This window comes from Molothrus aeneus, chromosome 6, assembly GCF_037042795.1.
Source record: "Molothrus aeneus isolate 106 chromosome 6, BPBGC_Maene_1.0, whole genome shotgun sequence".
Classification (NCBI taxonomy): domain Eukaryota; kingdom Metazoa; phylum Chordata; class Aves; order Passeriformes; family Icteridae; genus Molothrus; species Molothrus aeneus.
In genome coordinates this window covers 38,430,816-38,457,590 of record NC_089651.1, presented here as the reverse complement: position 1 = coordinate 38,457,590, position 26,775 = coordinate 38,430,816, and the positions used below count along the sequence as shown (strand labels likewise).

General features: G+C 35.5%; 1 protein-coding gene across 2 annotated transcripts in view; it reads left to right on the top strand.

Moving 5' to 3' along the window:
- The window catches only part of SLC25A21 (solute carrier family 25 member 21), a 232,023-nt gene that overhangs the window by 122,005 nt on the left and 83,243 nt on the right, over positions 1-26,775 (top strand). For both annotated transcript variants that reach the window (XM_066552255.1, XM_066552256.1), the window contains one exon: positions 11,973-12,021. In XM_066552255.1, coding sequence (XP_066408352.1) covers positions 11,973-12,021 — 49 coding nt within the window. The remainder of the gene's footprint in view (positions 1-11,972; positions 12,022-26,775) is intronic.

The following is a 26,775-nucleotide window of genomic DNA, read 5'->3' as shown; positions in this document are numbered from 1 at the left end:
ATGTATTAAAGAAATCAACAGGGGGATTATAGCATCCTTGCTTGTTTTGAGGGTTCATTTTGTTCTGAAAAGGGATGTCATTTTAAAACAATTAGTGGAGAAAATGCATCTTCTACAAGAAAATATCCTTAAGAATTCAGTTACATACATAATTACTGACCAGTAAAAATCAGGTATTTTCCCAAAGGAAGAAGTTGAAAATTTCTATCATTACAGTCAGTGGTGGTAAGTCCTCATACATTTAGGGGAAAATTATTCCTTCTTAAGTCGTGGTATTTATTTTTTAAGACATTTATCTCTTGGCAAGTTCAGTATATCTGTACCTCTGTTGGAGGATTATTGTTCTATATTTGTGTTAAATAGAGCTACACCTTTTTCCCTTCTACTTCTTCTTTGCATTTTTGTTTTGTTTTGTTTTAATGCTGTCAAGCTGCTGATGTAATTAAGGTTTGGAAAGAAGAGAGGGTGTGGGCGCCTGAAAATGTTAAAGACAGGTTAATTCTAAACATGGCTTTGCATGTTGACATTTCCCAGTTAACAATCAGCTTCATAGTGGATTTCTCTTGAATCTTTGCCATGATATACTGCCAGCAGATGGGAGTGGTGAAAAATACAGGGAAGACCAGTGACTGCTAAAATAACACATAATAGTGGTGCTGTCATCACCTGTTGCCACAACATAGAATTCAACAAAAAATGCATGCAGTAGAAGACCTTAGAGTATTTGACATCATTGTATATACAGGTCACACTCAAGAAAATAATTTGTATTTTTTTATTCTATCCACAGATACTTGATAATTGATCAGTGTGTTTTAGTTGACACCAAGAATCTGGTTCATTCTAGTATACATATAGACCTTCTCTGAAATATTGAGAAAATGCTTCTATTCTAATAAGCAGGGAGTTCACTCCTGAATATCTTAATATTTAAAGAGTTGTGTCAGGCCTCATCTTGTATTTGGGATGAATTTTGTATTTTAATCCAGTAGTAAGGGTTGTTAACATTGGTGGGATATTGGAGAAGAGAAAGAAAGATGCATCTAGTTTTTGATCTCTTTGCAGAACTACATGTATCACAGTACTACTTTGCTTGGATACATAAAGTTTTAGTATATTCTTCTAATGACATCTTTTGGAATTTGATCCTGTCTCCATTATAGATAGAAAAAAAAGATAAAGTTACAGCATCAGTGAAAATTTTGGACAGCAGTAAATCAAAGATCAGGTTTGGGGTTGTTTTTTTTTGTACTGCAAAAATATTCTCTTTCTAGTTACCTGTGTAAAGTGTGAGGAAATTTCTGGGCACTGCCTGCAAATAAGTAAAAATTTCTTAATGAAAACCCAAACTTAAAACTGGTGACACGTCAATTAACTTTTGAAAGTAGTGCGTTCTTTTGTAAATGTGTAATGTTACAACTACTGAAATGGACGTAAACCCCAACATGGATTGTTCAGTTTATATTACAGTAACTAGTGGAGAGTTTGGAAAAAGCTCTTCAACTATCTTGATGGACCCAAAACTTTTTCATAATTCATTCAAATACAGATTAGCAAAGGGTGCTAGAAAGCCAGTTTACAAAACTAAAATGAAGACATTTTGAAATGTTAAGGTGCAGCAATTCTTCAAACCTACATATCATTATAAACTAATTTTGGAATTTTTCCCTCTTTTTGTGGTCAGTTGTCTCATTTTCCAGGCAATGGACATTCAATACCAAGCTTTCCCCGATGAAATGTCAGCTATTATTTTTGCCAAATTTCATGTATTTTCATATAAAATTACTGATTTGAAACATATGTTTATAGTCATAAGTAGTGTTTTACAGCATATATATTTTATTTTGGAGTGTATTTTGTCTAAAATATTATTCATAGATCTTGAACAAAAGGAAGTTTTCAAACAGGAATTGATTCTCCTTGATATTTCTGAATCATTTCTTCCCATAAAAGCAGGAAATTGAAACCATTGAAATTTAGTGAAGAAAATGAGTGAGACCTCACCCTAGCATATCTGGGCACATTGTGACTGCATGGTTTTCCCCAGAGTAAGACACTTCACAATACATTTTTTGCACTTCTGCTTATTTGTAGTGTTGCTCACTTCAGCAGCCATTCCAAAGCTGACTGCTCTAAGGGTCTCAAACAGTAGTTGATGCAACAATGCATCAACTGCATGTCTTGCATGTATATTTTAAACAAAATTTTTATGGGTTTTTTAATTGTTTAGATATTTTTACCCAGAAGAATTATTTATTTTTGTTGATTCAGAAGAAAAATAAGTTTTTAATCTACATTATGTAAGTACTTTGTAATGGTAATATTTTAGAACCATTCTATTCCTGCAGTTAGGTTTTCTTTGGGCAATCTGTTTCTTTGACAGTCTTTGTAATTCCAAGACAGTCCCAGTCAAGGGTGATGCAGTTTCAGTGTAACATGGACTAGGACATGGAAAATTGCCCTTATCTATATTACAGATTCAGCATTACTTTGTGTATCTCTATTTGTTTCTTCACCTGAACTGAAACTGGTACTCACATTTCATTACTCATACATCTGTGTACTTCAATATGTCTTTATATTTGTGGTAAAAAGCATGAAAATAATCCACATTTTGTTAATAACTGTTCAAATATTCTTGGCTTTGGGAATTATGGGACAAAAGTAAGCAAGTTTAATTGGGTTTTAAGTCCTCTAATTTTATTTATTCATGCATGTTTCTCCTTTAGTTTCATATGGAAATAGATTTGACTCCTGGTTTAAATAAAATCTTTTAAATGAGAGAGGAAAGATGCATGCCTTTGTAATAAATGAAGAATAAGTCTGTCAGCTGTACACTGGGTCAAGCACTGTATACAGTGCATGTACACTGTGTACTAGAAAAGAACATTGTGAGACTAAGGCTGAGGTGCAACAGTAATTCCTCAAGCTTTGTGGTCTTGGGGGGAAAGTTACTTTTGTATGCTGCTCAAAGTAGAGTCTTTTCTTGAAGAATAAGGCTTCCAGCCACACCTGCTAGCTGATGTACGTTCATTGAGGTAGGTTATTTGATGATTTATGTACCTCACCACAAATTCCTTGGAAGGTGTGCTAACTTCTTTGGAGATCTGAGTAACTAAAACTTTGCTAGGGAAGCCTGAGAGGTTGGAGTTTTGAAAAAAAAATTAAGGTTTTTATAAATTGTTTTTACATACGGAGGAAGATAAAAAGGGATAGTTTAGACAACAGAATCAAATTTTGTAACCCTTCTACTTTGTGTACATCTTTTCTATATTTTTCTTTTGTTAGCTAATCCTTCATAAAAGGACCTAACCCCAAACCCAGGTAATTTGACGATGTCCATCTCAGTGGGTTAATATAATGACTTGTGTGATCAAGTACCAATAACTTGAGTAATTTAGCATACATTCCAGCTGCTGTGTTAAACAGCTTTTTTTATTCCATAAGAGCCTTAGTTTGATGATACAAGCTTTCAGTACACCCTGACTACAAGGCTGTAATGTACATTTACTCCTTATTGATCCTGCAGCAGCAACAGACCTTTCAAAATCCTACTTGATATTGGTGTGCATTCTGTGCAACGCAGAGGTAAAAAACAAAAGGGGGAGGGCAGGGGGGGCCTGAAGGTCTGTGACAGTGAGTGCCACAGCTCCTGCAAGAGCAACTTTGTGTCCTAGCCAAAGAGGCGCGTGCTTGGCTTTCCATTCTCTATGGGATCCCTTGTTGTGTGAAATTTATTCACTGCAATGCCGAGTAGTACACAGAGAACCAAAATAGCTGATCTAAGCTCAGCACCAATTCCATTTTGACACTCCAAATAGTGAGCAATTTGTAGCTTTTGCAGATAAATCCAAACTACTAATGACTCAGAATTTCTATAGTGAGACCAAATATTTTTTCAAAGATCTGTATCTCATATTTTTAATTTGTATTTTGTTGAAACTCTTGTAATGGTTGAGTCCTTAAGGACAGGTCAGAAGGCTTATAGACTGTTGAATGTGTGACAAAGAGGCCATAAAGAATCTGGTCAGATGTAGCTAATTAAAGGTAAATGAAGGACAGCTGCTTTTTATGTTGCCAGCACATCTTTGATCTGCCTTACCCCTCAGACCTCTGTGGGCAAGGTAGTTAAATACAAACTAGGAGGCCTATTTTAAAGACATTAAAACCCTCCAGGGCAATCGAGTGACAGTCCAAGCAGCCATAAGCTGTTTGCTTTATTCATTAGAGAACTTTAAATGTGTCAAGAAATAAAATTATGTCCATGCTCTTAGATCAGCATTAGCAATGAAGATTACAACAGCTCTGGGACGTATGAATGGGCAAACTTCTTATGAAAACAAGTTTACTGAGAAGCATTTTACTATAGCAGCAACAAAAATATCAGTTACACATTTTTGTTGCAGGAATATTGATTCAATATGCATTGAAATATCTGAAGCTGTAGTGACACAAACATCATGTAACCCAGGGCTGACCTCAGTGGTCCCTTCAGTCATGGTTTAAAAAACTTCCATTTCAGACACACATGAAGGAAAGAATATGTCATATCTGAGTGACATAATTGCCTGTAATACTTGCTGAAAAATTTATGGAGAATTTGCACAATATATAGCCTTTCACTTGTGTCTAGAGACTCAGATACTGAAGTTTGTAAACTGCAAGTGTTTATTTTATAACACAAAGTTTTAATGCTAATATAGCATCAGAAAGACTAACTAAAGAAAAAGATCATTTAGCTATATAAACAACTCTTATGTGCTATTCATTTTGGAAAAAGCAACTTTGCACAGTTGTGAATCCAACTCAGTGTATTTTTAGAAAATTGTTTGATATCTTAATGTTTTTATTACTATTTTAAAATAAGAATTTAAATGATAGTTAAAATTAATCAAATTCCTGTGACATTCTAAATGGTAACTTCTGGTGACCCATGCTATATTGCCTCAATAAAACTTAAGAACTTGAAGAAAATATTTGCTTGTTTTTAATGTTCTGTACTGTGTTTTGCTCCATTATATTTTGTGTCAGTACCTAAATGTCACCTTGTTTGACTGCATGATCAAACCCTCCATGCTATTTAGCCTCACTGGAACAGCTTTGGTATTTAACAACAGGTAAATGTGTGAAAAGTCTAGAATTCTAAAACTGTATTTTTGACTATGTCATAAATGCAAATTTGGTGGGTGTAACCATACAAAGAACATTTCTATGTAGCATTTTGCCTAAGAAAGGCTCTGTGTGAGTAGTGCAATTGGAACTGCATCCCTGTGAAAGTAGTATATGCAATTGGAGGCTGGAAGAACCTTTCTTCCAAAGACATGTAGCTCTAGTAGAAGATTCTTTGTTATGAGCCACTGATTTTTGCTGGCTGATTTGACAATTCCTTCTAGACTTATTATAAATATATTTAACTATACATAATTTAAAATTAACTCAGTCCTCCAAATCATCATAGATTTCTCTAATGGCAGATGTATGAGCATCAGTCAAGCCAGAGGCATGAGGTTAATCAAGTTGGTAGGTCTGTGAAACAAGGACTTAATTTTTTCATGTTAAAGTATGCAGCAAATAAAAAGTCAAATAAAACTGGAAGATGGCCTTTGTTTTTACTTAGTACTTAGAGAACATAAATGAGCATTGAGCAGTTTAAGTGAAGCATGTGAAGAGATTCATAGAGCTGTATTCTAGGCAGCAGTAGGTATAAAGATGTGGTTATTGCTGGCAGCATGAGCATAATTTCCTGATTTGACTGATTGTGCCTTGAATGTTGAATGTAGAAATCAAACAATGAATAAATTTGTGCTAAATTAAGAGCAGTTTATATACATGCTTTGAACATTAAAGCTAGATTTTTTTTTACCCCACAGGCAAGAAATACATTGATAAAATATTGCAGAATTCTGCTAAGTGTAAGTTAGGTAGACATTTGCTCATCATGGTTTTGATGAGCATATTCACAACTATCCCACTCACATTGAATCAACATGTATCAGCTCATTGTGTGTTAGACTGAAAAATGTCTATACTAGGGTAGAACTACTGTGAAAGGAAATTACACTTGCTTGATAGGACCATTTGTCAGCAATCTAAACATCCAATAAAAATAAGACAGAAGAAAGGAACTAAAATGTAAGAATAATCTCAGGGGGCTTTATTTTTTTTTTTTCATTTTTCCAACAAAGTCCCTGAGGCAAAACAAATACTTCCTCAATATGTTACTTATTGACAAATGTTGAATTTCAAATATTGTTTTATCATTACTATAATAACCTCTCAGTACTTGTATACACATGTATTATCTCAAGGTGGAATTTGCCCTTCCAAAGATACATGCATGTGTGCCCAGGTATAGATCACAACTTAGATTTGAGTATGTTTTATTCAGAGTAAGACTATTTAAGAAGATGTGTACCATTTTCTGTCTTTATTCACTTAATTGCTGTAACCCAATTTTCAAGCTCAGCAAAAATAATAGACTACAATTACATTTGTTTTATATTTGCAATAGAACTGAACAGTTTCCCATCTGGTAATAATGTTCTCTTTAGCTGGAGCAGGCAGCAGTGAAATGCAGCAGATATTAGCTAAGAATTGTGAGCACTAAAGATGAGCAGTTTGAATTTTCTGATGTGAGCACTGAGCAGCAGCATGTTTCTAGCTATGTCTGTGTATTGGGACTTGGAGGCTGAAGGGCGCTGAGCAACAGCTGGTCCAGACAAAATGCTGCCTGAAACACTCATTTCAAGCTCCTGTCTTCCACACATCTAGGATGTGATTCTCCTGACCTTGAGGAATCTTTACTTGAAACCTTGAAGATTAAAATGTTTGTTTGCTATACCATATAACCAAGGACCTGTTATTATTTGAACATAGGTCGAATTGCTTTTGTGGAGAGAGCTGTGAAAACACTGACCTCTTTCAGCACAAATAGTTCAAAAACCAAAAATTTCCATCTGCTGCTGAAGTCCAGAGTGGTTTGGTTTTCTTTTTTTGAAAACCAGGTAATCACTGTTCCCAATCCTGCTTTTGGGGATAGCAATTCCAGATAGCAGTGCTGCACTGACAGGTTGCATCTGTTAAGGAACACTGCTACCTAACAAGAAGTTGAGCATGAGCCCTCCTCCTGTAGACATGCAAAAGACTTCTTCTAAAATGTGACAGTAAACCAACAGCTCCTCCTGGGATCCTCCTGTGATCAGCCAACACATTTTTAAACACAGACATCCTTGGGGAAAATCATATTCAACAATTTGTTAAATTAATGTTTTCTAGTGTATTTTCTCTGTGTAAACTAGGTCTCTGAGGAAGAATGACTCATGAATACAGCACTGCCATTATGGAGTACTTTTTGGAGTAACTTTCCATTTATCCACATTTTCTAAGGAAAGCATTTATTTGGCTCCTTACCAATGTTTGTGAGGAGCTCCAGGGTACCATTAGTTAATCCCATACCACATCACTAAATAGAATCCTGGGCAAGAGTTAAAATAAGTGTCACTTTCTTAAGTAAAGGCTAATAGGTAGATCTTTCTCAGCAAAGTCTGTGCATGCTCTTGTATAGTTTTCCTTGGAGCCTAGTTGACATGTACTACAATTGAGAAGGGCACAGTACATTACTGCTTCCCTAGGAAAGGAGTGAGCCTTGGCTGCCCAGTGAACCTAACATTTCTGAGGAAGGTGTACCCTTTCAGAAGAGGTAAAACCTTTATGTGTCTCTGAAGATTAGGTCAGATAGCCAGCTGATAGAAATTAATTAACCTGTGCAGAATTTACTGCAGGGATGTTTTTTTCCCAGGCATTGACCATTTATGAAATAGTGCTGTTACAATCAGGAGAGTCCATGCTCCATCCTGTCAAATGGAATGTTTTAGCCAAGAGAAAAGCATATTTAAGAGGAATTTGTCATTGTTTTGATTAGGATACAAAGATCAACACTAGATTCTTTCTGTCAGACTTGTATTCTCAGAAGGAAATGTATAGTACACATAAAATATTTATGATCATTTGGTACATTGTAACTATATCTATGTAAAAGCCAAAATAAATATCAACTGTTCCAGCTATACAATATACAGTGCCTGATGTGTTTATTGCCACATTTTCTCTGACCAGTCTCCTGTCTGTTGTGTTTCTCCAGTGACTGTGTTATTCCAGAGAAATGAGTAACACAAGGGGAGGAGGGTGCAGGATGGCTTCTACACTGTAGGGGGTTGTCTGAAGTAACACATGGATCATGCTCTAGATCTCTTGAATCTGTGTTGAATCTGTGTTCATGTATGATGCAGAGAACACATAGAGAGTGAGCTGCTCAGGTTTTTTTGAAAGAAATCAGTGTCCATCACAGGCACTTCACACTTTCAGTTCAGAGCTTTGAGGATCAATGAAATACTGGAGATATATAAGTCCTCTCCTAAGGCATTCCAAAGCCCAAATGGTTCTGGTTTTATCTGTGTTATTTCGCAAGAACTGTTAGCTAGATTTCATTCTTTTTCTCCCTATGCATGAATAGATGAAGTATGGGAACCCTTGCAGATACAAGGAGAGCTATAATCCTGTGCTGCTGAAATCTCAAGCTTTCACATTTTGCCAGATGGATTGTTACAATTTTAAACAGTGTCAAAGTATTCTCAAGCCATGTATGATTATTGATACAAGACTTGCATGAATGATGGAATAGAGCAACAAAGAACAAAGGAACTCAAAATAGCCACCAGTCACTAAAATGTTTGCATTGAAGAGATGTATGTGAAATTGCCAGTTTGAAATTTTAAGTGTGAATCTTGTAGAGGGAAATGTAATGTAATCCGTAATGGGAAACAATTTAAAGACAGAAGATATTAGTTGGGAAAGGGAAAATGATTTACTGAGGAGGGTCAGTTTGGGGGTCAGCATTTTCTGTCATTTCATTCTCTCCATGGGCTCAGTTACTGAGCAGAATGTTTTACATAATAGAATTCTGGACTCCCTTCTTGGTTGTTGGTATTCCACTTGTGTATGCTCAGAGCATGTCAATGATGACAGCTGGTTATTTCTTCAACACACAGATTTTGATTATGTCTTGTTTTATGGTCACTATTTGGTTTTCACAGGGAATTTTTTCCCACCCAGAAGACAACAAATCTTGGACTGACCCAGTAATTGTTCTTTCCTATATTTCCTTTGGGCTCTTGTTCAGCTAGTTGGATCAGAGTGGTTTTAAACATAATTAGGCCATCATATATCACTCTGGGTTAGTTTGCATGTGACATCACCAAGGAGACCCAATGGGACAATTAGAGTATTTTTTGGACCATGTATCTGTAACTATTTTAACTACTTTGTTTTTTTTAAGTTTGTAAACAGTAGTCTTTGCAGAGTGACAAGTTAAGATATATTGCACCCTAATAGAGATGTTTAGTAAATTAGATTTTCATAGTGCTAATTGAATTTGTTACAAAGCTGATGAACATTAGCTAAAGAAAGGGCAATATATTTTATTTTATTGAGCACATCTCAGAGCGCTTGTAATTTAGTAGGGCCACCACACTTTCTGGGCAGGCTATCAAGTAGGATGTTGTAATGATTTGCATGACTACTATAGTAGATGGAAAAATGTAGCTTGTGTTTGTAGCAGTTCCATTAGTGTCTTGCACAGTGTGCAGTCCTTTGGTGCTCTTCAGAGAGCTGTGTCATAATCCCTGCATCTTTTGAAGAATTTGGTCTGGTGAAATCAAGTAACTATGCATAGTTTAAAACCTGGTGTGTAATTAGATGATGAGACAAAGGAAAGACTGAGAAAGGCAGATAACCAATAGAATCCTGAACTTATCAAAACAGAGCTCTTGCCAAGGACCTTGGAATTCATCTGATTCAGTTGCTGGAAAAATGCCTGAATTAAAAATTATCCTACAAGGACCAAGAAAATAGAGGCAAATTCTGGCACTCTACAGTTTTCTCCCAAAATGGTCATTAATGCTGCAAAAACAGAATAGGGTGAACAACCCTTGGCCCCATGCTTGGCCCCCTACTGTAGGCTCTATCTGCCAAAATTAGATGGAATAGAAGATCAAAAATGGGGAAAGGGGGAGAAGGTTGGAAAAAGAGAGCTTAGAAGAGGAGGGTGGTTGGAAAGGGAAAAACTCATAGGCTATGCCCCCTGCCAGCAGCACTAAAATACTCAGTTGCAGTTCCACTCACAAAGCACCTGTTGGCAGCTGTTGGAGCAGTTTATAGATTTTGGGACAGTTCCCTAATGTGAAATGTGATATTATCTTATTTCAGTAAAATAAAAGAAATTATTGGACAATAATTACAGCAATAAATATAGCTGCACAGTAATAATGATGACAGCTTTTACTTTCATTGAAAAAATTGCATTCTTTTTATTGAATCTCATTACTACTAATATTAATATTATTTGGCTGATATCACCTATGTTGTCTTCCTTTTATCCAAAATTGAAAATAAACAATATTGCATGGAGTGAAAAGAAAATACAGCAAAACAATGATCATAAATATTAACCTGATACTGTCTTTCAAACTCAGTGGCAGAAAACTAGGGATCAGGGGCTGTCTGGAAAATTTTATGGTTTTCAATCTTTATGCATTAGACTGTAATGATAAAAAATAATGAAAATGAAGCTCAGATGTGGTGTTTGCCATTAAAGGAAGAGGACAGGGTGTGTAACTTAAGCCTGTGACATCTGAAATAGGAGAGCATCCAGTGGAACATAAGCATGTACCATGTGCTTAGTTTCAGTGGGAATCTAAGTTTTACCTAAAGAAAGGAATTTGCAGATATTTTAACTTGAAGAATGCTTTCCTGAATCAAGATTTTTGGAAATTCAGCTCTGACTCATCAAAACATTCTTTATTATGAAAGCTTTGTAATTATTTTTACAATAATCATAAATAAAGTAAATAAATGCATTCAAACATTGTAATAAGTATAGTCTTCATGACTTGTTTCTTTATGATGTAGCATTGAATTTATTACACTAGGTAAAAAGAGTGAGTGGACATTTAAGGATCCTAATAACCAGGGCACAGAAATTTCAAAGACATTGTAATTATTATCTAGGAATGTATGCATTCATTTTCTTAGAACTTTGAAGTCTTGTAATATTTCTGTAGTAGTTTTTATTCTGACTGCATATTGACAGATCTCTAAAATGCACTTTTACAGTGGTCCTGATAAATATATCTTTTTACTGCTTGTTTGCTCTTTGGAGTGAGGCTGATATGCCAAATGGAAAGGAGAGTAGGCAAAGCTAGAAATTTAGTTAGAAAGTTTTCCCTAGGTTATGTATGGACTTTTCATCAGGCGTCAAGTGGGTAGAAAAAGAGCCAACTTTGAAGGTGGTGTTGACAGGTGCATTTGGGACCTTCCAGATCTCTCTTACCTTGGCACTGGCCCCTTGAGATTCACACTCAAAGGGGAAAAGCCAGGACCACACATCAGCATTAGCACAGGGCAGGGTAGGACAAAGAACCAGTGAAGCTGCAGCTCAGATACTCAGGAATCAGCTGTCATCTTAACATCAAGTGCATCTGAGCCACCAGTGCAGCCCTGCAGTGTCCTTAGGAATTATTCTTGTACAACAAAGAAGCAAGTGCCAACCTGAACTCCCTTCTTTTGCTACTCTCCACAAGACTTAATGTATTTATTTATGATGCCAGACAAATGTTCCCACTGTTCTTAGGTCAGAAAACTGAGCAAAAACTAAGATTAAATTGATTATGTAGCTAAAGTCCTCACTTGGCCCACTCCAGTGAACAGCTAGCTCTGTTCACTGTTGAAAAGCCCAATGGTTTATACACACTACAGAAGCACATGTTTAATATATGAGGTGTACGAGTACTGTGTCATCAATGATATGTGTAGGTTTTTACTTTGCCTTTCAAATTTAAAAACTGTTAGAGTCAATGAAAATTGAATTACTATTTGTACAAATGTTTATTAGGCCTTTCTTTGTTATTCTTTCGTAGGTCTTGTAGAAATTTGCCTGATGCATCCCCTTGATGTAGTGAAAACAAGGTAAGATCATGCTTGAACAGGTTTTGTTGACACTGGAAGATATCCAAATTACAAGCTGTCAAAAAATAAAATCCTAGAACTTCTCCCAGTAAGATAACTTGTGCCTCTAATGACATTTATATTTACTTACCTGTATTTACAGCATTTGACAGATGGAATTTGAGTAGCATGGCACATTTCTGATTAGAGGTCATCTAAAGGTGTTAAATCTGCTTATGACATTTATTTTTACTCTTGTAACACAATGCTATGACATGAAGATGGCTAAAGTTAAATTTACTTAGAATATGTAATATCTTCACTAATGCTTTTATATGTAATTGGGAAATACAATATTGCCTTCAAAATAATTTTCATCAATTTTTAATAAAAATAAGAGATGTTCCATATTCTCTTTGTAAGATAAATAACTTCATGATTTTATATTTTAAAATATTTTTATTTGTCTTTATTTTTTTTCTGAATATTTCTTCTTACGTGAATAGGAATGATTAAATGCCCACAAAAATTTGCTCAAGTTAGTTTGGTTTTTGTTAATGTTGGTTACTGAAGTGGAAAAAAAGAATAGCTGTGTTTCTAGTTTCTGGAATATCCTTTTATTTCCAATGCATTTTAGTTTTTCTATAAATTCACAAATCAGTGTTACTGCACATGAAAAGCAAAGCAGAATGGAGAAGCATACTAGTAGAAGGTGAAAGCTGTTCATGCCATGTGTGTCACACAGTGCCAATAATTACCATACTAATGGTAATTATCTATGGTAATTATTGGCACTGCGTAGCACACATGGCATGAACAGCTTTTCTGGAGCTCTATCTAGGTCACAGACATGTAGGTAGAAAAGCTTCACTAGGAGACTAATCAGCCCCAAACAAATGATGAGGACAGCTGTGATCTCTGGAATATGCTTGAAGTTGTCAATTACGACTTCATATTCTAGTTTCGGTTAGGCAACATGTGCTTTTTTTGGATGCATTTTTGGCTTCTATTTAAATCACATTTTATGATTTGCCTAAGACCTTGAGATGCATTTTTTTTGCAGGTTGCATTTTTTAGAAGGAAGTAATCTGTGATCATTGCCCCATTCCAGGAAGGAGTTATTCAGGCTCCAGCTGCATTAAGTGCTGCTGAGGTGCTGTAGGTCCTCCTCGAGGCTTGGAGGTTGCTCAGGCAATCCTTCCATATCCCTTCATAACGTGGATGTGTTGATTCATACAGAGGCAATGCACCTGGTGGTTCTGAGGGTCCTCTCTGCCCCTCCAAGTACCACTGAAACAATCCTATTAAAACAAGACTTTCATGAGATTGAAATTAAAGACTCAGAAGCAACAGGGTACAAGCAAAACAAATACAACACCAGATTTAAAAGAAAAAAAATCTATCAGGTGGTCCCCAAAGGGTGTGCTTTAGTGACTTCATTATGGCAGTTTGTGCTTTAACTCACCTCTAGCTTTCAAGCTTTGGTTTTACTCCTCCTCATTTTTCTCTTTACACTGGATTAGAAGTCATGTTGTTTTGTAGTAAGAATGAAGATAATTCATAATTTAGTGTAAGCCACATATCATGTGTCAGAAAATGCATTAATTGCACATCTGTACTGGCAATCAACAGAGGTACTTTCAGTTTTTTGATAGGAACAGTGGACTCTCAGAACACAAGGACAGATTTCCCCATGTCTCTTTGAGATTTCACTGAGTTTTACACACTTTTAGTAGTGAAAAGGCTTTTCAGATCTGAGGTCCTGAAATGTAAAGCATTAAAGAGTGTATGGGGATATTTGTCAAGCTGTAACAATCCTTAAAAACACAATAAAATGTAAAAATTTGAACTGTAAGCCCATAAACAGTGGAATTTTTAGAAGAAAGAAAGAAGTAGGAAGAAAGGAAACAACAGTAGCTGTGCAGAAGAAATCAGATTATTGATCAAAGTAAAACTGAGGGGCTGAATCAAATTAAAAACCCACTAAACAAATTTCTTCATTTGAAGAAACTTCCATTGAGTTAATTCTTCCACTGAGTTAGCTGCAGCTCTTTGCAGAAGTGGGCAGCACCCAAGTGATAGTTTTTCTAGTTTGTTGACGCAGATGTATTCAGAGATATTACACAGATTTTGCAGAAACATTTCTGCAGATCTCAGCAGATGGTAGTAGTTGAAAATACTTACATTTTGAAAGCAAATGACAAAACCAAGAATAGAATGTCCTTTGATCTCATCCATCATTTTGTTCTAGTTCCTTTCATTTTGTAATGGTCCCAATTTACTATAACAGATTAATTCTTTGATGGCCTTGAAAGTTTAAATGAAACTTTGGTTTTAATTCTGAATTTTGGACATAGAATGTTTGCTAATAGTTTTTCATTGACTTTATTCCTTTCTTGCAGTGCTTCTAAGTATTGCTGTGTGCTTAATCTTTCCCAACATGGTATTGATAATCCACTTTTTCCTAATCACTTCCAGCTATTACAGTTTTGGTGATTAGTTTAGGGTTTTCTTCCTATTGGTTAGGTGAAAGGATGTATGAAAGCACCATTTGTTCCTTAATTTTTATGGTGTTTTGAGTTTCCTACCTTTTTTCCTAGAAGTGTGTTTGGTTAAAAGAGTCCTGTGGCCATTTCAAATTATGTAATCTCATTGATCTAAGTTACTGTTCTGAAGGAGTTTAGGGAAGATGTCAGAGGCTCACATCTAGTGGACTGGTGGCTTAGTGCTTCATTGCTATTTTGTGTAAGTGCATGTTTTTAATAAAAAATTGGAGAAAATAAAGTTTCTGTCAAAGATTATTTTGAAACCCTGGAAAATGGTTTGGCTGTTTTATGACATTTTGCAATATCTTTTCTGTGTTTAGCAATTTTCTATTATTCTACAGTAACAATGCTAGATTTGTTTATCTGCTCACATCAAGGGAGGACCAGTATATAAGTACATGCTTATAAACCATAGAGAATTCAAATGCTTAATGAAATGTTTTTTTCCAAAGTGTACATGTGAAAATAATCTTATTTTTTTTCTCTGCTAGAACACCAAAGATCACTACTCTAAGAAATTCCTGATAGCTGGATAGATTAAGATAACTATGATTCATTGTTTTAGCTTTATGAATCTCACTTATTCTTTGAAATGAAGTTCTTTTCTCATTTGCAAGATATATTGGAATAGTGTCTGATGAGATATTAAAAAAAGATGTGCTGATTTATTTTTTTTTAATAACAGTTTCTAATAGCTATTTTATATATCAGTTACCCTTATGATGAAGTTAGCCATCAAATTAAGTACTGAACCTCTGTTCTTGTCTTCCTAAAAACAGAATCTGGCAAGTTTTTTTGTGTGTCCATGTATGAGAAGTGACAGCACTAGCAAGAGTTTTCCGGCACAGATACAGTCAAGACAAAGAAGGTCTATTTTTTAATTAAGAGCTCTAGATGATCTTTCTTTCCTAGAAGGTGAGGGAGGAGAAAAATGTCTTATCTTAGGATAAAGAATTGGGTTTGCTTACTTTGTACCTTTTTTTTGTGTCTGAAGCATAATGCAGGCTGTAATGTTGTTTTCATCCGTGAGACTTTCAAAGGATGACAAAATGACCTACTAGGTCATGATACATAGGAAAAGACATTGCCATATATATTACTTTAAATTTAAAAACAGTAGAGTGATTTTCCAGGTAGAGTTTATATGTTTTGATTCAATCAAATATACAAAATTCAGAACTTAATTACATTTTATTGTTGGATAATTAGTATTTATGCAGAAGCTCACAGGTGCGTAGTTGGTGAGAGAAAGGGAGAATTACAGGGAGCTGTGTAAAGCCAAGGGAAAGCTAATTGTATTTGAGGATTCAGACAAGCAAGCCTAGCTGGTAACTGGAGGATCTTGCTGTGGTCTCTCTGACAGTTCCATGTTATAGTCTGAGGTTATTTCCCTAGGTTTATGAGTTGATTCTCATATTTATGAGTTGCTTTTTCTTTTTATTTCATTATCAGCAGTATTTATACAGCTGAATTTTAATGGCTCCGCTGTTCTTGAAAACAATTTCAAAATTTCCTTCGCAAGTATTCATACGGACTGTGAAACATATATTTGTGTGGAAATAGTAATTTTGGATGTGACTTGGTATTTAGTCAGGAAATGGAAACCTACTGAGTAATTTTTTTCAACAGTTATCTACAGAATTTAATAGAAAACACAAATGAAGTAATGTATGAATAGGTGTTTTCAAATAATAGATTAGAAAATAACAACACATCATCAAAAACTTTCAAATGCATAACATCTGAAAAGAAAATATATCTGAAATTCCTGTTAACAGGAAAAATGTTATGGGAATTAGATGAATCATTTACTTTTCTATTCCATTTTAGGTGTAATTTGACATCACTATGCATTTTGAGACAAATATCTGATAGAGAGATGGTTTCTCTCACATCACAATAATACCAAATTGTCCTCCAGATCTATGTTAACTTCAGTGGAGATAGATGAGTTCATACCACTGGAGTATTTAGAGGTTTTTTACTTCCAGACAATGTATTCAAGGAGAGGTGAATGTTATGCCAAATACCATATAAAAGACTTGGAGAAAATCTAGTTTATTATTTAACTAATAATAGAATAGTAGAATCATCAGGGTAACTTTTGTCCTAACATTTTAAACATATATTTAGTGGGCAGTTTTTTAATACTTCTCTAGTTAACTCAAATAATGACAGTTCCATTTGATTTTTTTTCTCTATGTTGAAACATTCTTTTCTATTTTTCGATATAGTTGTGTATTCACAAGGCAGTCTCACATTGAGATGAGCATGCAATTTCAAAATCAATGCATAAAGGAGACCCAGGAGACATTATTTTGAAAGATTTTACTTTGATTTATCAGGAGAATAATTTATAAGGTGTAGCTTGTTTTCATGATCAACCTATCACATGTTCCGGTGTTTTTCATTAAAGCTGTTTCTCACCTTTGGCAGGAAGGCTGCAGTCCATATTGCTCTATTGTAATGCCTCTTCACAAAGTTCGGCTTTAGATCAGAATCTTCACATGGACTGACTTCTGGTCTCATGTGTGATACTGAACATCAGCATTTAAAATATGAGGCAAATAATTCACCTGAGAAACTGTGGAGGAAATTTTTGTGTAGTTGGGATGGAGATTTTAAATTTTGCTAATCTTTCTGAAAAAATTCTAAACCAACATCATTAATCTGAAGGCCCAAATCTAAAAAATAGATTGGGATCTAAATCGAGGTTTGGAATCTGCATTACAGACCCATTTCTAGTTAGCAACTGTTCTGCTGATTTGTGTGCATGTTTATCCATTCTGTTCCTTTGTTCCAATTCTGTCATTTTGGTCTTATTAAAAAAGTTCAGCTTACTACATGTGTTTCTGATCTCATTCCATCTGTTATTTTGCAAGAGCTGCTTCCTTTATATCATTAATTCCTCTTTGATTTTTGGTCTTTTTTGTTTGAATGGGCAGAGGTGGAGCTTGTTTCTGAAAAACATTGGTTAAGGAAGAGTTCATTGTCCTTATATGAGTCCTTCCAAGTGAGTGACCATAGTTCACTTGGTTTGCTCAGGCCATGGTAAGTTCATGGTACTTGATGCAAACTGCTCTAGTTAGATTTGTAACAGTTTTAAGCAGAAAATAGTCTTCCTGTCCTGGGAAAATTATCAGGATACCAAAATATTCTGTATTGGAATGAACAGTTGAACTCTCAGAAGACCTAGAAAAACAATGAGTTATGGCCAATGAAACTTTGTGCAATTAATTTTGGATTTTGGAAGTTTTCACTTCCTTTTTTCCCTTTCTTTTCAATGTCTTTTAAGTAATTTTGAACTAGAAAAACAGAAGGTTTTGTTTGAAAATTTAGAGAACAACATCCATTGTCATCTAAAAGAAGTGTATAAAAATATATTGAAACTGAGAAATGTTTTTTTTTTCATTTTGAAGAAAAAGAACCAAGTAAAAATAATCCCTGACCAACTCAGCTTAATGTCTTTATTTTATCCAAATGTCAAGGCTTTTCTCTAGGATTAGATTTCCTTCAATTATCAGTGGCCTTTGGCACAATTTTTCACAGGGTTTGTGTGCATATTGCAGCTTATACTCTGGTTTTATCATTTGAATTTCAGCATTGAAATACTTTGGATATTTATGTACAGATCCAGTTTTTTTTATAATGAGGACTTTACTGTTTATAGTAATTTGGATGTGGATGCGATCCAGTGCTCTGTAATTTGCCTTTCTTTTTCCTTCTATGTACAATCTGTAAGGAATTAATAAGGGCACATGGGCCAATAATTCCTGCTAGATATACTATTGCAATTTAAATCCTTCCCTGAATTAAAGAACAGTATTGATGTACACTGTTAAACAGATGCTCTGATTTGCAGTGCTGGTCAACATGATTTCTGTTCCTATGGGCTTTTTTTTTTTGTGCTATTCATCAGTGTACCACATGTATATTTTATAAAGAGTGTCAAGATCTTTTGGGATAAAAGGAGCTGTATAAGTGTGGCTTCATCATCTCCTCATGTGATACTGTATTATATGTGATCAAACACCAGAACTGCTTGATGATACCCCTATTTCAAATCAGTATAGATTTTTGGAAGATCTATAACCTATATTCTTTTCTTGATTTTAAAATAATTCTATCCCTTCTTTGATAGAAATGGAATTTCTGCATCATCAAATCAGACTGCTTCAGATCTCTCAAGCTTTTCTTTAATTTTGATTACACATTGTGCCATCTACTCTTGAATTTTTTAAATGAATAGGTGGTTCTTTTTTAGGGACTGAAATACCCTAAAATCATAATTTCCATTTGACAGCATGGCATGCTTCGAGTTGCATGTTACCTGTGCCATTTCACTGGATTTACCAAAACTTCCCTCAGTTTCTTGAGTCACTTGTGAGCTGTAACAACCTAGAATTTCTAACACCCGCAAAATAAACCATGTCCACCTTCAGCTCAAGATAGGACAATAATCTCTATTTACCTATTAAAGAATTCTTTCCTTGTTTGTGAGGTTTTTAGGGGAATAGTATGAAATAAAGACAAATCCAGATACCCAAATAGTTACTTACATACTTCAGGAGTGAACCAGAAGGAAGTGAAATGGCTCTATGTGCAGGGAGCAAGTGGTGAGACCATCATAGGGGAATTGAGAGAGGCAGTAGTAGATGGGATAAGCTTTTCAGACAAGGAAGCAAGTGGGCAGTCTACCAGAGAGAGCAAAAGAAAAAGAATGCCAGGGCAAGAAGGAACGTGTGATGATTGTGTAATTTCTTGTCAGATAGATACAGAAGGGATGTTTGGGGTTTCTAGAAGGCTGGTGGACCAAAGATGACTTGGAGTGGCCTTGTATCTTGAATATTATAAAATATCAAATATTTAATTTTTTTGAGATTTAGAGTGTAGTGCCAGTGATGCCAAGCTTGTGGGTTCAATCCCCATATGGGCCGTTCACTTAAGAGTAGGACTTGATGATCCTTGGATCCCTTGCAACTCAGACAATTCTATGATTCTGTGAGAAGGTCTTTTACATTCCTCAAACACAGTTCTGTCTAGGTAAACCCTTACAGATGGTTCCTTGAGCAGCTGATTTGGGGAGTAAATGGTAATCATGCTGGAAGTCATATTGAATATTATCCATCCTGCTAGTGGCAATCCTTTTGACTATGGACATTTGAAAGATATATTCAGTCTTTTGTTCTCTTAACAATTTCTTGCTTGTTACTTAATTTTTCCTCCTATTTGGACAATAAGCTAGAAGAGTTTCAGGTCCCTTTAATGTATATTTTGTTTTCATTCTGATGACATAGCACAATATTCTTTCTATGTTTGGATTTCCAGTGCTTACAAAGTTCATATAAATATACTGGCAACTACATGGGCAGAACTTGTAAAATTACAAGAGCCTGAGGGTTTCTCTCCAATAATCTGCATCTATATATTTACATGCTTTAGAGAAATAAATGTACACAGATATATTTGACTGTAGTGGTACAGCATCTTCCTTGGTAGAAGAAGTGAAGTTTCTTTATGTTTAAGTTCTCTATCATTGGAAAAACCTGCTGGAGATTAGTTGTGTCTGCCTGATGCAGTTGCAAAAAAAGTGGTATGGACTGTGTTTTGTGATTTCACAAGATGTACATTCTATGCTTGCAATTTAAATCCAAGAAAGCTCTGGAATTTTTTTCTTCCATTTTTTATTGCCTTAATTTTATGAAAATGCTTCCTTTTATAATATGAGGCTACAAATAATCCTCTTCTAGACAGGACAGGAAAATGTGATGAAAGAGCTCTAAAACTGTTATGGTGGGGAATCATACCATGCCTTACAGTTATGAGAGAGTAATTCTTTTATCATTACACTGCCCAATGGGAAAAAGAAAAAAAGGAAGAGAACCTAGAACTAAGTACCCTCTAAAATGGACTCATTGTAGTGTTTGTTTCTCTAGTTAGAAACTACTGAAGATATTAAACATAGTATAGAAGCACTTGGATTTTTTGTACTGTCTCAAGATATCTACAGATAAACAGGATATTTACAAGAATCAGAAGCCATGACTAAATTTTCATTACAAAATATTCAAATTCAGTTTGAAACATTTTGGATCTGTGGGTCAGCTGACAGATCTGGAAAAATACAGCCATGTCTGTACAGAAAACACCCTGTAGTATTATAGTGTGTTATATTGTACTAAGTACAATAGATGTGTTTAATTATTTTATTCATTTAGATTCCCTCATGCTATTGTATTGCTGTCAAAAAAGGAATCCTGGAACTTACAGTAATGTAACTTTTTTGAGTTATGGAAATTGCCTCAGTGCTCCTTACACTCTTAACAGGGAGAAAGAAATTGCATTAGAAGACTTGGTGCTCAGTGCAATGTGAACTATCTTGTACATCACTAATAAATCTGATTTATTTCTTTTGGACATGGGACATCTATTCAACTATTCATCTGCTATTTCTTGGCAATGGGGAATAGTACCAGGACTGCTAACATTTTATCCAGAGCTGTACTGTTTTGACCACTGCAGTAGAATCAGCACTTAAAATCACAGCCCATTCCCAAATGAGGGGTTACAGCCTGTGTCTGTCACAATCTGCCACTGCTGTACTAGCACTCAGAAATCTCCATCCCAGTGCTGAGTTCAGCTTCCTCTCCCTCTCGCTTTTCCTCACCCTCACCCTCTCCTCTCTCCTTGCCTCTGCCTGTTGCTTGGTCCCAAACCATACCTTTTGTCCAGTCTATTTTAAATTGTGCCCAGTGACAAGTCCCCTCTAACTCCCTTGGAATGCCCCTGCACAGCCTTCTGCTTCTCACAGCCAGTAGGTATTTTCTAATGTTCCAGTATTACCATTACATAGTTTTATCCCCAAAAACTACCTACACAACCCTTTACTGTGTATTGTTCCCCTTTCCCTTTGTTTATTCCCTTTAGACATAGTAGATTCATGGCATGCCCCCATTTTCATTTTTCCCAAGCCTAAATTAGTGTGAGATAATCAGAGAAGCTCTTTAAATAATCTTTTTCTCTCTATTAATACTGTATTTAAAATATCATCAGTCAAAAGAAATCATGAGGGATAGAGTGGAATGAGAGCAAGAGGGAAAGGAGAAAATGAAGGACTGGGAGGTGAGAAAGTACATGGGATTCTATTTACAAGAAAAATACATGCTGAAAATAAGTATTTAAGATGGGAATTGGGGAGTGAGAATGAACAGATGTTAGCAAAGTTACTTTGTCTGGAGACAAAGAAATGGGATAGTTAAAAAATGTGTGTATTTTAAAGTAAGATTTTAAATAAGGATTAAGCAGCTGGGAAAGGTTACTTAGACTATGAGTTGGAGACATCTATGATGTACATAAGATTTTTTTAAAACAATCTAACAAAGCAGCTGGGTGAGTTATTAACAGATGTTAATGATTTGTCAGTGGTATAAAACATTAAGATCACATTCAGGGATAGACTGTAGTCATGTCTGATTTCTCCATGGACAAAACTTTTGCATTAGACCACTGTCATGCCTGATTTCTAAACATGGATGGAACATGTCTAAAATAATTCAAGCAAGGAGAAAAATAAAGAAAGAAAAAGAAAAGAAAGAAAGAAAAGAGAGAGAAAGAGAGAGAGAAAGAAAGGAGAAAAAGAAAGAAAAAGAAAAGCAAGAAAAGCAAGAAAAGCAAGAAAAGAGAGAGAGAGAAAAAGAGGAAAGAAAGAAAGAAAGAAAAAGAAAGAAAGAAAGAAAAAGAAAGAAAGAAAGAAAGAAAGAAAGAAAGAAAGAAAGAAAGAAAGAAAGAAAGAAAGAAAGAAAGAAAGAAAGAAAGAAAGAAAGAAAGAAAGAAAGAAAGAAAGAAAGAAAGAAAGAAAGAAAGAAAGAAAGAAAGAAAAAGAAAACTGCCTATGTTTATTTTACTAGAATTTGTTCATCTACTGCAATGAGTGGGAGACAGTTCAAGTACGGAAAATCAGTGTTTAATGACTTCATTTACAATAAACAGAAAGTAAATTTTCTCTTTTTTACATTTCTCTTTTTCTTACTTGTACTTGAGTTAGTTTTCAAAGCTATGGATACAAGAGAATAAAGCTGTATGTCTTGGAAGCACAATGTAACTGTAGCAATGCCAATAATTCTCTCAGAGTAGTTGGCCCTTAATGCTGTATTTAAGTATGTCCCGAAAATAACTGCATTAGGCCAGTAAGTGCCAAGTAAATCTATAAATAAATAAAAAGAGAGATAATATCTTTATGAACTGTGCTTTCTGTATGTTTTTATGAACAGATGCATCAGTGTGTGTTCTAGGTCTAGAGGGGGTTTTGAGAAACAAGAGTATTCATGTTGAGTGGGATGCAAGTAAAATACCATCTCTAAAATAATCTTGGCACAATAGACATGTCTTTTGAACTTATTTCTCAAGAGAGTAAAAAGAAACAACAAAAAGCTAAGGAAATATTTGCAAGTTTTTAGCTGCTGCGATGTTGTAGTAAGCTGATGACTCCCTGGTGAGCAGGCAGTGGGTTAGATTGTGCTTTTACAACCCGAGTTGAGCCAGGGGCAGAGCTCAGTGGCACCAGCTGAAGAGCAGCACACAGGAGGGGTTGTGCCTCAGAGGTGCTGTGAGCTTCCCAATTTTCTCATTATCTTCATAATGGATGATTGATCCATAGCAGTGCTAATTTTTGTAACTACAAAAGCGTGGTCATTTCTTGTAACTTCTTTATCCATTTCCCTAAATCTGGAGCAGGGGCTAAAGAGTACCTGTGTGTCCCCTGTGCACTGGCTGCCATTATGGGCCTGCAGCAGAGCAGTGGAAGGTGCTGTGGGTGCCCATATGTGCATGGTGGAGTTCAGGGTCTGCCAGACAGGGAGATGCATTTCCAAGTGTTGCATGTGCTACTGTGCATCCAGCATCTGCCCAGGTGTGGCAACTTAGATCAAGATGGTTTCACCCAGGAGGAACGTTGGATACTTCTTTCTTCAGCACATAAGTGAGCTGAATCAATGCAAGAATCAGTCATGGCACTTTTTCCTGAATGAGTAATCTACAGACTGGACAGATAAAATTAAAGTTTTGAAACTGTTAAACTGGAATACAAATCAGGAATGAAAAGCAAACAAACAACAAAATCCAAAAAACCCCGCCTTTTAAACTTATTTTGTATCTTAGAAAGAAGTGAAGGGAGGCATGTTTTAAAAGGGAGGCATTTAAAAACATGGTTCCGCAACATTTTCAGCTCAATTCTTTTGGAATTGTGTTCCCTTGACACATACACTCCCATTCTTTGCCCCCTTGACACACACTGGATTTCAGGGAGCTAGCACAGTGGAACACTTATCAATTAATTATTGTAAATAATTACAATGGGTTTCTTTTTCTAGCTGGGTTTCTTTTTTACTAGTTTGGTTTTCTGAATTAATTCCCCACACAATGATGTGTCAGGCAATATGAGGACAAAGAAGGGGGCAACCCAGACCCAGATCAACAGTGGCAACCCCCAAACTGTATGCTAAAGATATGCATGAAATGCATGTGTGTACATGCTGTCATTGGAGTATGCTGCTACACCTAATCTGCTGAAAGGTGGTTTTACACTAGGAGAGTTAGGCCTGCTTCTGGTCCCTTGACACCCAACACCTTTCTATTCTTTGTAGTTTGGTCCCACCATTTCCCATATGCCAGATCGAGCAGTTGCAAAACTGCAGGGGAGATTGATTTAGCTTGATGGTGTGTCAGAAAATTAAGCTATTGAAAAGTATTTGTTTTCTAGTGGCTGCAGACTATTGGATCAGCTATCTAGTAATGCAAAACTGCATCCTAATCAAAGATGTATCAGTATTTATTTACTATGTCTCTAAATTATATATGAACTTTTATTTCTATGACTGCCATTTTTTCTATCTTGTCTGACAGAACACGCTTCATAGTGTTATGTCTTCTCTTAGAAAATCAAGTTCAGTTAGTTATGGACAAATATATTCTTTTGAAGGTATAAGTTGAGTTCCATCACAGGATAAATAAAAACAATGCAAGAAAGGTAAGTTACCTTTACAGGGGGACGGAATAATGCAACAATGTTGTGTAAGTAAAAATATTTCCTAATTTAATAATTGAAAGGTGAATTTTTAAATGAATAGCTATTGCTATTCATTGCTATCCTTTTCTTTTTCAGATACATTCTTTTTCTTTCCAAATTGTTATATTATCAACTTGACATATCTAAGATGTAAAACAGTTAACAATTCCATTTTTATACAGATAATGCATTGTAACAGTATTTGGCATATGTCTTAGGAAATTTAGGAATATAATGAAATTTAGTTTTCAACTCTACAAGACAGAAAATTCCAATTTTGTTATTCATTGTTGCTAAAAAGAAAAGATGCTTGTCTCCCTCATGCCAAGCGCTCCTCCTTACAGAACCTTGTAGTTTGCCGTAAGTCTATAGAACATATCACCCCAGGGGTAGACTAATTGGTACAGTTTCTCATGAATTTGTGAGTTGTATCAGCTTACTAGAAGGGTTCAGTGAGCATCAGAATTATCACAGAGAAAGCAGCAGGACCACTCAGTGAAAACCAAGTAGGGACAGGGGAGAACCAATTGAGGTGTAAACCTCCCTGTTCTGTTTCAGGTGAACTCTTAGATCAGATCAACTGATCATGGGAGATCTTAAGTAAGAAGCATCAAACCACTGAAATCATGGGTATATTAGTTCCTGTACTTCAATGTACTCATTTATCAGCTCTGCAGTACTTAATTCTAGTGTCCAAATACTTGGTTAAGTTTGAATGAATAAAGGATTCCTGAAGTTCCCTGTTAATAAAATTGCACAATATTGCAGAATTTATTACTATGAAAAATGATTGCACTCTACAAAAAGCTGTTGACTTTTTTGTGAAATATGTAATTAGGATTATGAACTTTTGTATTACAGCTTTAGCAGATATACAAAAGTATATATTATGGCTACTAAAAAGAGCCTCATATTCCTTCATGTCAGTCACACACTCATCTAATTCAGCTCTCTAACTCAGCCAAAAACCAATTCAACAACAAAAGGAAGAAAACTTGAAAAACCAACAAGCAAGCAAACAAACAAGCAAAACTGCCCAGCAAAACGTGTAGAGAGGGAAGAAATGGAAGAAAGTAAACTGAGTGAAAGTAAACTGAGTCTCTCTCCAAGCATATGTGTGTTTTTTGCAGTCAGTTCTGATGAACAGCATGAAAAAAATGGAACATGAAGCATTGTGCCCTAGGTAGGAAGTAAACCTGTATAAAGAAATAAATACAGTGCCCTATGTGACATTTACTCCCATAGTTATGTGGAGATAGCAAGGACATAATTAACAAGAAGCCTGAGCTCCTGAATCATGACATCTGGAAATACAGAGGGTATATACTTGTCATCTTGCTGTGTACTGGCCTGATGATCCTCTATAGACTGTTGGCAAAGACTAAATATTAGGACAGGTGGCCTTCTGATCCTTTGTCTTCTCCTATCTTTACAGTAGTCACTAAGGGTAAGTGACCTACAAAGGCATATATGACAGAGTTGCCTGTGATAATAAGAGCTGAAGTCACTGACTCAGACACTTTCCATCCACTATTTTGATGAGTCATCAGAAAAGTAATAAAAGAATGATGATGAGTGTATCATGCTCATATGCATTCTGAGTACCATGAAAAACATCTCATCCATTAGAAACAATATGAAATCCCAGAGAACATCACATCTGTGGAACAAAGTTAATAGTTCACATAGATTCAGCTGATTCTGCTACATGAAACCTTTCCTTGATTAGCCAAACCAAATTTTGAGATCAATTAGATGCACTAATGATGCCATTTCCACTTACTCATTTTCAACATCTCAATAAATTTATCCAGCAGAAGCATTTAGAGCAGTTGAATAAGAAGAGCAAGGTCTTATTGTTGTCTTTTTGTGCTATTCTGACAGCTCAGAGGACATTGGGGGAGATTTTGGCACTGGAAAATTTTCTTAATGAATCAGAAGTCCTGAGGTGGTATATGATGTAGAGGTGGATTAATGACTCTGCTTCACTTCTTCCTCACAAACTCTTATATGGCAGTAGGTAATTCTGGAAAGAAATCAGTGGTCAGAATGTCTTTTACAATCCAGCTTTTTGTAGCTGCCAGTACAGACCCTGGTGACTAATAGGAATTCTGCACCAATTAGAACTGAGTTGTGTTATATGTGCTGGGGCTAAAACAGTTCCAA